Source organism: Poecilia mexicana, unplaced genomic scaffold, assembly GCF_051168715.1.
Source record: "Poecilia mexicana isolate PSO_F unplaced genomic scaffold, ASM5116871v1 scaffold_12, whole genome shotgun sequence".
NCBI classification, from domain to species: domain Eukaryota; kingdom Metazoa; phylum Chordata; class Actinopteri; order Cyprinodontiformes; family Poeciliidae; genus Poecilia; species Poecilia mexicana.
The window spans coordinates 8,497,304-8,512,456 of NW_028263381.1; the positions used below are offsets into that span (position 1 = coordinate 8,497,304).

At 39.2% G+C, this 15,153-nt stretch overlaps 1 protein-coding gene across 1 annotated transcript in view; it reads left to right on the plus strand.

The window, feature by feature from the left end:
• The window catches only part of lrrc8aa (leucine rich repeat containing 8 VRAC subunit Aa), a 31,787-nt gene extending 16,971 nt beyond the window's left edge, over positions 1–14,816 (plus strand). Inside the window, exons 2-3 of the mRNA XM_014997176.2 lie at positions 4,018–6,136; positions 8,374–14,816. Of these exons, the coding sequence (XP_014852662.2) occupies positions 4,028–6,136; positions 8,374–8,649 (2,385 nt within the window). The 5' untranslated portion in view covers positions 4,018–4,027 and the 3' untranslated portion in view covers positions 8,650–14,816. The remainder of the gene's footprint in view (positions 1–4,017; positions 6,137–8,373) is intronic.
• Positions 14,817–15,153: the final 337 nt, after the last annotated feature.

The window sequence follows — 15,153 nt, forward strand, 5'->3', positions numbered from 1 at the left end:
GGGGGAGGCTTGATCACTATAGCAACAGAACACAGACAAAAGCCAAACTGCTCCTTAGGACTACAAAAACACCATCTTTGTAGTTCTAAACACGATGGAACACTTTACTACAGAGGCCTGAGCAGAAGGTCGGAAGGTCAACATGGTGGAACCCTCAATCATTACAAAGGAGGGCTGAGCTGGCAGTTAAGAAGTAAATAATGGTGGAACTCTGACTTATTACAGAAAGAAGGTGAGCAGAATGTTATAACTACAGACAGGGCAGAATGTTCTGGGCATTATATATGAACTGGTTTAACCCAACCACTGTTAGACATGGGATTAGTGTGGCCATTTAAAATGAAGCTTACTGAAAATTTCAAAATAAAAGCCTGAATATTCCTCTCAGGCCTTTATTATGTTTTTCTCTCAGGTTAGTGCAGAGAGAACTACATATTTAAATCGTGGTTCCATCGGAGACAAGAAATTGCCCTCTTATATGCTTCAAAAAGTTTTCGGATTGCTCTTATGGATGCTGAACAGTAAGCCGCTTTGATCAGAAAAACTAACTGCTTCAAAGAGTTGCTGCACTCCTCTCATGCTAGTGCAACGCCGTAGGCGTTGCAATAATATTAAGCTTTTTTCGCATTTTTTTTCCTCAGGATAGTGAACTGCCTTGCGCAGCAAGGCAGTTCATTAACATTAGCACAAGATTGTGCACAACATTAGCACAAACTTTAGCATTTTACTGCCCCCACTAGTGCACTGCCTTGCGCAGCAAGGCAGTGCACATCCTAACATCCTAACATCCTACATGAATATTAGTCTTCACGCTAATATTAGCATTTTGGCTTATGCATTAATTTCAACATACTGAATGGTACAGGTGCAGTTTAGTCAACATGTTTCTGACTCACCACAGGTTATTGACTACATTGAAGCTTTCTTTAGCATTAATGCTAATTTTTTGCATTAGAACGCTTGATTAAAAACCGACGGGCACACTTTGGCATGCCCCTTAAAATTTCTGCGGAATTTTCTAGTTTCAATATATTGTGCAGCCATAGCGCACATCCTGGACGTTGAGTTGTTAGCATGTCAGGACCGTCAGGAGATTGTCTTACAGTAACAGTGTCTTCAGTCAGAGGCCTTTTTCAGTCATTTCCAGACTGACTGCCACTGGAGATCTTTCCTGCCTTAAGCTTCAGCATCACTGTCCAACAATATGTTTTTTTTTCTCTTTGGGATAAATAAAGTATTTTTTTCATATAATCTGAATATAAAAACCCAACAAGTTAATTTTGTAATTGTAGCTGGTATAGACAAGTGAAATTGATCACCTGTAAAAACAATAAAAAAAAAATACATGCCTGCTTTAAAGGCTGGTCTTGCCTGCATTGCTCTTAGCCTGCAGAGCATAGCCTGGACAATAGCTGCTCTGTTTAAGAAACTATTTTAAAAGAAATGCACCAGGAGATTCACGAGCAGAGTGATTGTTTAATCCAATGCTGAAATTCTCCTTTTGAACACACTTATGATGTCATCTTCCTTTGGGACTGCTTAGGTCCCAGCAAATGTTAAACTTATGTTCTGTGTCGCAGCGATATTGTCAGATAGCAATAAGACTCTTGCAGAATAAATCTTATTTTATGTCCCCATTTTATAACAAGTTGACTTTGGTAACATCATACATTTTTTTTAGATCACACAACCTTTTTGTTATAGTTTACATGAACATATCAGTACGTTCTTGCAACAGGCCACCGTTTGCAGCTTTAATTACAAAGTTTATTTATTCTAGTTCCACCGCCCACTTTCCTTCCCTTTATCAAGAGCTTGGCATACTGTCATTATAAACATTCCTGATGTTGTGTCTAGTGTCAGATGTAGTTCTAATCTCAGGATTACTCTGGAATATGAATCCCATTTGTGTCACAAAATTGGTTTTGTTGTTAAATACCATGTGAATTTTCTTATTGAGGGCTATTTTAGCAGCTGCTGGGAAGTGAAGCCCAACATAGAAGATTCTATGATTCCTAATCTGTCTAGAACAAGTTAACAATACTTTTTTTTAATGACTTACCAGGCTTTTTTAATTTCCCTTTTGGGTCAATGAGGTATTTTTGAATTAGAATTATTTTTGCTTAAATTTACAGAGTCACTCTGTAACCATTTTGTCTGTTTTTTAAAATTAAGAGTAAAGCCTTGTTAGTGGTTTGTCTCTCATCTGGTGTAAAGTTGCCTAGCTTGCAATATAAATAATTAATCACTACTTATTGCAGGACTGCTGGAACAATATTTTGAATGCTGTTCATATGTATTATGTTACAGTTCTTAAAGACAAATCAGAGAATCTGGAGAACTAAAACCACCCGCATACCTTTCTTTTTTATATGTGTCTGTATTAAGGTCAAGCAGGTCTTATGAGATGGAAATGGTTGTTAATGATATTGAGAAAGTTAAAATAAATGTACTCTAAGACTTAATTGTTGGCGTCTTAGCATTGAGTCTTGTTTTTCTTATTTGCTTAGTAAAGCCTCCTTGTTATCTTCCAGTCATACTCTAGCATAAATGAACAGCTGAAAAAGTTTGCTGTTTTTTTAAGCTGCCATCAGCATGATAAGTTTCACTTCCTTTTTGAGTAGAAAGTTTGTCATTTTCTATTTAAACAGTTTCCTGATGTCAGATCAGCATCTTCTTCTTAGCTCTGATTTGTCAGTGAGAGTTACCTGATTGACAGAGCTCATCTGAAGGTCCATGTATTTTTCTAAGATGGTAAAGTGGGGTTTTAAATAAAGCCAAAGGTTCAAACTTGAACATTATTTCAGAAAAAGAAGCTGATTTTGAAAATTGTCTGAACTGCACTGTGTCTGCCAGGCTCCTTTATCTGGTTTGACAATCGCTAGCATCTACGTTCTGCATGGAGTGTGAGGGTGACGATACAATACGTATTTTGGAGTTTAATGCCTACCATTTGTTGATTGCTCATCATGAATTGTACCAGAAAATCAAATATTGCATTATGTTGATAAAAATATATAGGCTGAAGAACCTGGAAAAACTTAAGGTTGTTCAGTGCTGCTGCCCTGCCCTTTCTTTAAAATTTTACACAATTTCCTGAATTCTTAATGCAACAACAATGACACACTGTGGTAACGTTAAAAAAAACAAAAAACCACACACTCAGCATGCCAGTGGACTCTTTATTTAAAGTTATTTTCTAATTAGCCAGTTTTAGTTTAATAACTCCTCTTTTCCAGTGAGTTCACAACTTTGCATTAAGCTACAACTATAAATTAATTAATTATGAGGAAATACCCAGATCTTGGCTAAATGACTTTTGTATCTCCTATTTCCTTGTTATCATAACTCAACAGACATCAATATTTGATGTATGAAAATGAACACCTGGCTAATTTGCATATTTGTTCATACTGCACATTGTTGAAGCACAAAAGAAGTTACATGATTATTACCCGATACATGATGATATGGCAAAAAGACTTATGTTTGAAGTAAGAGACACATATGAAGATGTTCCTATGAGTAAGCCTGTCACAATAAGCAATTAATCAATTAGACACACGATAAATTAAATAGTGGTTTTTATTTCTGCTTTATTTATTAGTTTCAGTTGTTGTGTTTTATTTTGGATGTTTGAAATCTTCCAGGTCCAGTGTTTAGTGTTCTGTACAAATTTGTCTTTAAGAGGGTGAACTTGCATTATTTTCCCATTACCAATGTATTACTTGCAAATGATCCCACTCCTATATCAACAATATTATCATTTATCACAATAAATACTGGGACAATTTAATGTCCAGCAAAATTTGTTATTTACCTAAGAGATACAGTAATACCAAAACTGGACTTTTTTGGTATTATCATTACCAAAAAAAGTATTATTGTGTTGTGGAAAGCTAAGACTGAGATTCATTTCCCTGAAAATGTTGTCAATTTTGGAAGAACAAGTTGTGCATTTCCTCTAAGCCATAACAAATAAAAAGAAGTAATATTTTGTTTTTCCTGCTTTCACAGATAAACCATCATGATTCCCATCACAGAGCTTCGGTACTTTGCTGACACCCAGCCAACATACCGCATCCTGAAGCCATGGTGGGACGTTTTCACCGACTACATCTCAATCATCATGCTGATGATCGCGGTGTTCGGCGGGACGCTTCAGGTCACGCAGGACAAGATGATCTGCCTGCCTTGCAAGTGGATCCTCAACGACACTTGCGATGCCATGCCAAATGGAACAGGCATCTACGCCCCAGAGCCCAAAGGCATTCGATACGACCTGGATCGACACCAGTACAACTATGTCGACGCCGTCTGCTATGAGAACAAGCTGCACTGGTTTGCTAAGTATTTCCCTTATCTGGTGCTGCTCCACACTCTCATCTTCCTGGCCTGCAGCAACTTCTGGTTCAAATTCCCACACACGAGCTCCAAACTGGAGCACTTTGTCTCCATCCTCCTCAAGTGCTTCGACTCGCCGTGGACAACGAGGGCTTTGTCTGAAACCGTGGTAGAGGAGAGCGACCCCAAACCGGTGGGGAAAACGAACGGCTCCATGGATAAGAAGGCGTCAAGCGTGAGCGAGGATGTCGAGGCCAGCGTTCCCATGCTCCAGCGAACAAAGTCCAGGATCGAGCAAGGGATCGTGGATCGCTCTGAGACCGGGGTTTTGGACAAAAAGGAAGGGGAGCAGGCCAAGGCACTTTTTGAGAAAGTGAAGAAGTTCCGGATTCACGTTGAGGAAGGCGACATAGTCTACCGCCTTTACATACGTCAGACCATCATCAAAGTAATCAAATTCATACTGATAATTAGCTACACAGGCTATTATGTAAGCTGCATCAAGTTCAGCGTGGTGTGCTCAGTGAACATGGAGAAACTGACGGGGTACCGTCTGTTTTATTGTGCACATCCATTGGCGACTCTTTTCAAGATCTTGGCCTGTTTTTACATCAGCCTGGTTATTGTTTACGGCCTCATCTGCATGTACACGCTCTGCTGGATGGTGAGACGCTCCCTCAAACGCTACTCCTTTGAGTCGATCCGCGAGGAGAGCAGTTACAGTGACATCCCCGACCTCAAGAACGACTTTGCCTTCATGCTACACATGATAGATCAGTATGACCCTCTGTACTCCAAGCGCTTTGCCGTGTTCCTGTCAGAGGTCAGCGAGAACAAACTGAGGCAGCTGAACCTCAACAACGAGTGGACGTTAGAGAAGCTGAGGCAGCGGATCACCAAGAACTCCCAGGAGAAACTGGAGCTTCATCTCTTCATGCTCAGCGGGATCCCCGACACGTTGTTCGATCTGGTGGAGCTGGAGGTTCTGAAGCTGGAGCTGATCCCGGACGTGACGATACCCCCCATCATCGCCCAGCTCTCCAACCTGAGGGAGATGTGGCTTTACCACACTCCAGCTAAGATCGAAGCTCCAGCTCTGGCTTTCTTAAGGGAGAACCTCAAGTCTCTCCACATCAAGTTCACGGACATCAAGGAGATCCCACTGTGGATCTACAGCCTGAAGAACCTCAGCGAGCTGCACCTGACTGGAAACCTGAGCGCCGAGAACAATCGCTTCATCGTGATCGACGGGCTCCGGGAGCTCAAGAGCCTGAAAGTGCTGCGTCTGAAAAGCAACCTGACCAAGCTTCCTCAGGTGGTGACCGACGTGGGCGTGCACCTCCAGAAGCTGTCCATTAACAACGAGGGCACCAAGCTGATGGTGCTCAACAGCCTCAAGAAGATGGTCAACCTGACAGAACTCGAGCTCATTCGCTGTGACCTCGAGCGCATCCCGCACTCCATCTTCAGCTTGCACAACTTGCAGGAGATCGACCTGAAGGACAACAACCTGAAGACGATAGAGGAGATCATCAGCTTCCAGCACCTGTACCGCCTCGTGTGCCTGAAGCTCTGGTACAACCAGATCGCCTACATCCCCATCCAGATCGGAACGCTCACCAACCTGGAGAGGCTCTACCTGAACAGGAACAAGATCGAGAAGATTCCCAGCCAGCTCTTCTTCTGTCGCAAGCTGCGCTTCCTGGATCTGAGCCACAACAATCTGACGAGCATCCACCCAGACATCGGCTTCCTCCAGAACCTGCAGTATTTTGCCGTGACAGCAAACAGGGTAAGAAGCTGAAACATTCCTATTTATCTAAAGTTCTGTGTAAAGCTACTTGCTGTCAAAGTTTTCAGCAGTTTTTCCTTCCAGTTTTTAAAAGACAACTATCCAGATTAACCTGACCCAGACAGCGCGAGTAACTGGCTCTGGTCATGATGTAACTGTGATTAAGGACATTATTTTTGGTTGTTTTTGGTTGTTTTCTGTTCAGAATGAAGAAATCACTCGCATAGAACCTGTAAAAGCCATTTCTGACACTTTACGACTCCAACGAACCACAGTGAGAGCCATTGTTCAGAAACGGAGAAAACAAATGGAGTAGGGAACCTTCCCAGGAGAGGCTGGCCTTCAAAAACGACTTTAAGAGCAACTAAATGAGTCATTCGGGGGTCACAAAATAACTCAGAACAATATCTAAATCGCTTAAGACCTCAAGTTTTTTTGTTGAGGATGGAGTTCATTGTTAAAAAACAAGAAAGAGACTGGGCAAAATTGTGGACACAAATGTGAACTTTTTTGAAAGGCGTGCTTCCAGTTACATTGGGTCTAAAACTAAGACAGCATTTCAGAAAAAGGAACAGTGGTTTGTGACGATCTGGGGTGACTTTTCTTCTTCTGAGTTTTGCCAGCCTAATGTACTTTATGAAACCATGAATGCTGCTCACTACCAGAAAATACAGAGAAAACACTCACAACACGCAGCAGGACAATTTATCCTGGCAGATAATCAAGTCAACCTCTGTTGACTTGATTGTCAACAGAGGTTGACAATCAACCTCTGTTGTTAAGAGAACACTTTTTCACAACAGCTTGTGATATTCCATGTAATACATGAATCGTTTGGTTTAAAAATCTAACTTGGTCAAGAATTCAGATTAAAAAACTATCTGATTCCTCCTCAAGAAATGCTGCTTCGAGCTCCGCGTGCAAACAACATGGTGTGTTTTCAGTTAACGCTACTATTACTGCTGTTTTACTGCGCTGGCTCGAGTGGCTTCTTGCTGAAAATAACCTGCAGCAGGTCTGCGAGCAGCCACGAATAGCTCAGGACCAATCCTTTGTACTTCTTCTTCTAGTTTGTTTACACTTTCAGAATATTACCAGGTTCAAGTGGATTTTAACAGTGAAATTCATGGTAATGCCTCCCATTTCAGCTGTGATTCGTATGAAATTAAATAGGAGAATCAACTTCTTGGAGCAATCAGAACAAAGTAAATATGAATATCACTGGATTTATTCTTTGGGTCTTGTTTTGGTCGTGATTTAAATGCTTAATGAGACTTCAGAGAGGCAGGCTGCATTTTAAGGAGCCTTTTATCTTGTTTTGACAGCGCCTGTTTTCATGTCTGGTTTGTGTTTCATTCTGACATGAAGCAGAAATAGCTGGCTTTTTTTTATGTATTATTGCTTACTAATGTAATCAGTGCTTTGCAAAAGTATTCACACCCCTTGAACTTTGTCAGATTACGAATTCTCACTGGGATTATATGGGCTACTCCATTACATGTTACGACAGGCCAGAAATTTGACAGTTACAGATATTATTTTTGACATGTGTCCAACATGCAAAAGTTAACATTTGCATTTGGATGCAATGGTAAAATAGGTAAGTATTTGTCAGTTCAAGTGAGGTTAAATCTACACTTTTTTGCTGTGAATTTTACAGTTACATAAACTAGCTCTGGGCAGTAAATCAATATCAGTATATACCGTGACATTATAAATATCAGTAGAAAGTACGGTAACAAAATGTTCAATCATTTCAGTCAAATCTAAACCAGAACTGCACAGTATTCTGGGGGATGTAGATAGAGTTCAATGAATTATGTGGATTGTTTTTCCTAGTAAAAACTTGGTTTGGGCCACTTGGAAATGGGTTTTGGGCCACTTGTGGCCCTCGGGCCACCATTTGAAGAGCCTTGTCTTACAAATGAAACCTAAAAAGTTTGACACTCACTCTTCGAAATCCTGATATTAAGTTTCACTTGTAAAACTGAAACTTTTATAAGTTTCAGGTCTTAAGACCTCCATTGTCTTAAAGATGGAAATTTTAAGACAATGACATTGCAATATCAAAAATATGTTAAAACAATGCATCATAGTCCTTCTGTCTCACAGTTATGTTGTACTTTTCACATTATAAACATTTGCATTTGCTGAAACACAACAAAATATAAAAACTTTCAAACATTGCCTTCCTGTTACCCCTCTTGGCAACAGCTTTTTTAATCTCTCTGTTTCAGATTGAGACTTTGCCCCCGGAGCTGTTTCAGTGCAAGAAACTCCGCACTCTGAACCTGGGGAACAACTGCTTGCAGACGCTGCCGTCGCGCTTCGGGGAACTCACCGGGCTGACCCAGCTGGAGCTGAGGGGCAACCGTCTCGAGTGCCTCCCGGTGGAGCTCGGCGAGTGCCGGCTGCTGAAGAAGAGCGGCCTGGTGGTGGAGGAAGACCTGTTCAACACGCTGCCAACGGAAGTCAAGGAGCATCTGTGGAGGGCCGATAAGGAGCAAGTTTGAGCCAAAACATAAATGCTGACGGGAAGCTTAAAGAGGCTTGTTGAAGCCAGGACAACCTTAAAGACAGACGCAGCTGCATTGGCCGTGAAAGCAAAGGCAAACTGACAGCTTGTCTGCTTCAGGAGCAGACAGGATGATTGATTAGTAAGCTTTTCCTGATTGCAAAGCTGCCGAGAATCTGGAAGCTGCTGTTAAATATGCATGCCATAGTGGGATCATTCTGAAGCAAAACTGGTTCATCGGACGACTTTGCACGACTCAGCTCTGCCAGTGAGCTAACTGTACTCTTTTTTTTTATTATTATTATTTTACTGAGCACAGGGTACTTGCACAAATGAAACATGTTTAACGCTGAATTCACCCCTCCCTCCTCTGGACTTCATATCTCAGAGGAACTTTTGTTTTTTCAGTTGTAGCACAACGTGGCTCGCTGAATCTGAGGATGTTATCAAGCCAATCGTTTCTCGACTCAAACCTAATCTGGTCAGGCATGAACTTGTTTTTTTTTTTCTTTTTCCATCCGTCTCTTTAATCTCATCATGCATCTTCTTATGGGCACAAAATGACTCTGACCACGAACAAATCATCGCACAGGTAATCTCGCAGCTTCAGCCTTAATTCTGAGAAAACCGCTGGAAATGATTGCAAAAAAAAAAAAAAATTAAGAACAAACTACATCTAAAAACACCCTGCAGTTATAAATCCCCTCATCAGCTCGTGTGGCAAGCTGTAACTTGCACAGGAAGAAGTTGAAGCCGGCTTCAGTGTTTGTCTTTTGCTCCGTCACCAAATGTTATTTTTACTTAGACGTGCAACCAGGAAACAGCGTGACTGGGAATCAAACACTATAAACACTTTGTTAATGCTTAGCTGCATTTGAAGGCAGAGTATTATGACTGAAGATAGAACCAGAGGATGGTTCAGAAACACAGTTTCAGCAAATAAGAGTTCACTTCCTGTGAACTTCTGGAACATGTACACTAGTCAGATAATTTAAGTGACCTTTGTTCATTTCAGAACATATTTTATTTTAAAGAATGAAATGTAACTCTAATGTACAATAAGCCACATTATGGCACCAACTATTCAGCTCCATTTGTTTTCAGATTAACATATTCAATGTCATGAAAACTTACTTACCCCCCTTACAGAATTCTTTTGTTTTTAGTAAGCTTATCAAAGAAATATTAATGTCAGACAAATATCAACCAAGTAAACACAAAAAGCTGCTTTCACACTGTGATTTAATGATTTATTAAGAAAAAAAAAGCTATCCAAACTAACATGGCCCTGTAATTAAATGTGACTGAGCATATCTTGAATTACTTTCACTTGTCAAACTGCTTGTCCCAAATTAAGTAGAACCTGTTTGACAACACGAAGCAGGTTAGAAGATCTCAAAAAGCAGCACGAGACCATATTTGAAAAAAAAAATCAAGAATAAGAAAGAAAGTCATTGATGTTTATGTGAAAAGGATCACGATTTTTTTTGAAGGATTTAGAACTATTAAATCCTAACTTTAGACATTATCCACATGCAGATATGTTTGATGATCACAAACCTTTATGTGTGTTGGAAACACATAAACAGAAGAAATCTTTAAGAGGGAAAAAAACCCTTTTTCCTGCCAATATATGCCAATCATGCAAACCATAAGCATCATGGAAACTACTCAGCAAATTGATTCACACCATGGCTTACGTTCTGAATCTGGAAATCTTGGAAAGTTCATTTTGGAAGCACGTAGGATGTGAATCAGTCTGAAGGAGAGAGGAGTTGTCTGCAGCGCTTTGTCCATGCAGACTCTCACTGTATAGTCATCATGCTCACGTTGCTCCACGGAAAGGAGTAGACATTTTCCACTAATGTGTTTATTCATTCGCAAAGCAGCCGAGGACAAACGAAATTGCAAAGCGACAGGAACTAGTTTGGACCGGATTCCAAAAGGGAAGCGGGTTTTTTGTCGACTAAGATCGGAGAGAGTGAGCTGTATCACCTTCCACGCTCCAAATTAGTGCAGCATGCCTTGTCTGCTTGAAACACTTTTCTTGTTTAGACCTGGGATTTAATAGCATCATGTGGAGCAAATGTCTTACGTCTACTCCTGCCAAATGTCTCTTATTGCTAATGTAGCCTTCGTTTTTTACTGGCTATATCCTGTTAATGATCACAAACATCGTCAGGGCTTTTTCTGTTGTGTTGTAAAATGTATAGCTCAAATATTTAATGCTTTTTTTTAATTCTTCACAGCTGTTTTTCTTTTGATTTTTAAAGGTACAGTAGGAGGAAGGAATGGGCTGGTAGAAGACTTTGCCAGTATGTAACCTTTGTGCAAAACAAAACCCTTATCAAATGACATAATTTCTTTTATTTATAACAGAAAAGTAAAGTTTTTTGCTATTGGTACAACATTATAAAGGCAAAGACATGTGATTGTTTTTTGTAACATACACTTGTTATTTAATAGGCTAATGCAAAAAAAAAAAAAAAAGATAGAATACCTGCTAAAAAAAGTAGTTTATAAAAGTAGTTAGCTCCGTGTCACAGATACTTGGAGATTCCTCAGCAATATTAGCATAATTTCTGCAGAAACTTCATTATTGTGATTTCTTTCAAAATAGGAATGCACAATACATTGGTATTAACACTGGTAGCAGTGGATGCGAGTCAGTTTTCAACAACCGGTATTGGTCCGATAAGTAGAACTGGTTTGATTTGACTAATTTATGTATTTTATATTGTCGTTGCACAGGATTATTTGGGTTTCTAACTGAAACAGAGAAGCAATAAGAGCAGTATAGTCATTTTTAAAGAAATATGTACAATATCAGTTATTAACCAACACGGCAACATAAATTTTGGATCAGTGCATCCCAATTTTAAAGACTAACTTTTATGCGCGGCATCCAAGAAATTAGACATGGTCAAATAAATCATCTAGTTACCGTTATCAGACAATAAACGACTGGAAAAGTGGGCAATACCTAAGCACAACAGCTCGTGCTGACAAATACTCTCTTCAGTGTAGAAGTTGCTACAGAAGGAGAAAATGTAGTTAACTATTTTTAATATTAGTAACATGATAAAAAAAAATAATCTTGGAAGTTTTGGAAATCTTAGTCATTTTAAGGATCCATTTATTTTACAAATAAACAGACCTTACTGTTTGCAGTTTCTTTGATTTAAGCGGCTTAAAACATTTCAAATGTCCACTCCATAAATACGTATTCTTTGTTTTAAAACAACAGCAAAATGTTTTACTGAAATTTATCCCAAAATAAGGGGGGGAAAAAGTGCACATTTAAATTTAGTTGTTTAAAGAGACGTTAGAGTTGGATGAAATTGATACTAACAGATGAAAGATTTAGAAAATCGGCGATTGAAAATTGACCACAAAATTGTGCCCAGGTCATCTGTACAAAAGAACAGCAGAACAGCTATTTTATTTTATTCTTGTTAATATAAACATGTAAATAAACAACCAGGCATGTAAATACATCAACAAAATTTATTGACAAGCTGCAAAAAAAAACAAAAAAAAACAACAAAAAACCACGCAGTCAGCAGTTGCATATAATCAAATAGTGTTTGTATAATGGAGTGTGTCTTTCGACCTCTTTCCTATATATCTATGAAAGTTTTGAGTCTGTTATGTGATAAGAGACATGAGAGAAGGATTTAAATTGTGTTTGCCTTAGTGACAAATCCATCCTAATAAGCGTGCAAAAGATGGACTCTTCAATGATTTTTAATACCAGTGCCTTATAAAACAGATTGTTTTACTTTTCATCATGTTTCACCCTCAAATTTTTATGTTTCTTTCAAACTTCATGAGATACAGTTACAACCACGAAGCATCTGAAATAACTGCGAACTGGAAGGAAAAGACTGGTTTTCAGGTTTTTATTCAACAGATCTGAAAAGTGTGGCGTGCATTTATATTTTTTCTGACGTACTTAGGTCTGGACTATGATTAATCCATTTTAGCTTTTCTTTTTTTTTTGTCTACACCATTCAACTGTAGATCTGACTTCATGTGATTTTTCTCAGTTAAATCAGTCTTGGATGTTGGAAGTTGGAATAACGTGACACCCAAGTTGAGGGTGATGTAGTTGCAAATCAGAAATCACTGCTATCTATACATTGTTCTCTTTTTAAGTGTTATTCATAATATAAGCTGATAATAATGTAGTTTTCTCCACATTGTATGTTAAAACATGAAAGGAAAATGCTTTAAAGTCGACATAGCACTATGTCTGCCACTGGTCAGCTGTGCTAGTGAACAAGTTTAAATACATCCTACATTCAGGACCGCCATGTTCTGTGGTGTTCTCACGGTGAAGTAAAGTGTTCGTTCTCTGCCATGTTTAGTGTTTTTGCATGTGAGCCAGAAAGTTCAAATCTGGTCCAGTCAGACCAGAGCACCATCATTTTGCATGTTTGCTGCTGTGTCCCTTTCATCAGTTGCTTTGTTCTTGCCGCTCTTCCTTTAAAGCCAGTTTCCTGATGTGGACAAATCGTAACGTAACACACGGAGGTTTCTGACTGTAAGTTGACGACGTGTGGAAAAAGTTGCGTGTCGCGGGGTTGAGACTGAAGCCCTTCATGAAGAAGCAATTTTTTTTTTTTTTGTCTCTAGCACTAAGAGCTGCATAGACTGTTGTGCTGTAGGTGACTAGATACAGGGAGAGGATGTAGGAGATGGTTTATGTCACTCCAGAGTAAATTTGATATTGTAAGCGATCATTAAGGTGGTGCAGTGCAGCCCTCCCTTCTGCAGCCTCCTGCAGAGTGTCAAATTGAAACGTAATTGCAGCTTTCTTTGTATTTGCTGCTGATAGCTTATGGTTTCTTTAGTACTTTTTAACGTTGCCTGACGATATCCAATCTACATTTCGTCCTCAGTTTAAAAAATACTGTTCAGTGCTAAGGTAATCTCAGAAAGCTTTCCCAGGATATCACTTCCAGCTGATTCAGATTTCCTCAACTAGACCTTTCTATGTATTGCTATCAGTGCATGCTTTTGTTTCTCTGACCTCCAGAGCTTTGCGCAGACGTCATTTCATCTCTGAGTCATGCTTTTCATGGCAGCGAGCTCCCGTTCCCCTCGCGTCAGCGTTCAGGAATCAGGTGAAGGTCTGAGTTAAGGTCAATCAGATGCTTGTGGAAAACCAAAAAATAGAAAAAAAAAAGGGAAGTAAAGTCAAGCACTTCTGTTTCACTCGCATGGACGGCCCGTTTCTGTTTAAGCGGCTATTCAAGCCATTTAAAAGTTCTGTTGTCGATCTGTGCGAACGTGCTAAAAGTTTTTAATTTAACGTCTGCCTCTTTTAAAGTGCAACATTATCTGAAAAGGTGCCCTGTGTGTATGTTCTGTACGCCTTAAGTGATTTTGTTTGTGTGAAAGAGCATGGTCAGTGAGTGAGTGAGTGTTTATTTGGTTGAGTTTCACAGGTTCAGCTCCACATCAACGGTTAGAGCAAACTGTCTCCATGTTTTGTTTTGTTTTTTTTTTTTCATTTTTTTGCGGATGGATGTACTGACACGGCTGAACAGAACCAGAATCAGCTCACGACAATCTTAACTGGAAGCGAAGGCGATCTCTGCCTTCTGCGTCGACATCTCTTAATACCTAAAACATGTATTTACATTTTGAGGTGGTCACATTTTCATTTTAATTCCTCATAATTCCAGTATTAACTTATTTTTGAAAAAAGAAATGTTTTTTGTTTTTTAAGTGCTGAACTGCCATGATTTCATTTAATCTCTGGCTTTCTGTGTACCTTTTAAATACATGATTGTATTTACTGTCTACAGTGAGTTTATCTCTGTATTCTGATGCCTGTAGATCAGGGAATTACAAAAAAAACTACTGTTGGTTTTATTTTTCTTCATGTGACTTCTTAAAGCATGGGTCTGTTCAAGCTAAACTGATGTGCAGCATAGCCATACTAAAAACCACATAATTAACCCTTCGAAAACCGTCTCTTTGAATATAAACTGCAAGCTGAATGGACACATTTTTGTCTGGATCATACGTGACAATGCCTTTATGATGACAGCTTTTGCCAAGTGAATGAAACACTTGGCTTTTTAAGTGTCTGTAACGGTGAATGTTCAGATCCTACTTTTGTACACATGATAATAAAATGAACAGTTAACACTATTTCCTGTGTTTGACTATTAATTCGTCATCTGGGCTTGTTCCTGTTTCAAGGAGAAGTTAAAATTTGCTGAGACGTTATTCTTACACCCTTCCAGTAAGGATGAGGGGATAGGAGCACATCCAAGGTTACAACATAAAGTTCTTAAGAATAAAAACAAATAATATTTTAGCTTGCCCTCCTTGTCTTATTATGAGATAGTTTCATGTTGATGCTCTAAAAGGGAGGGGAAAGCTATAGCTAAAGTTGATCATTTTTTGGGCAGGAAAACATTTGTAGCACATTCTGTCCCTCTCATTGAGGCATGTATATGTACAAAATGGACAAATTCATTTCTTA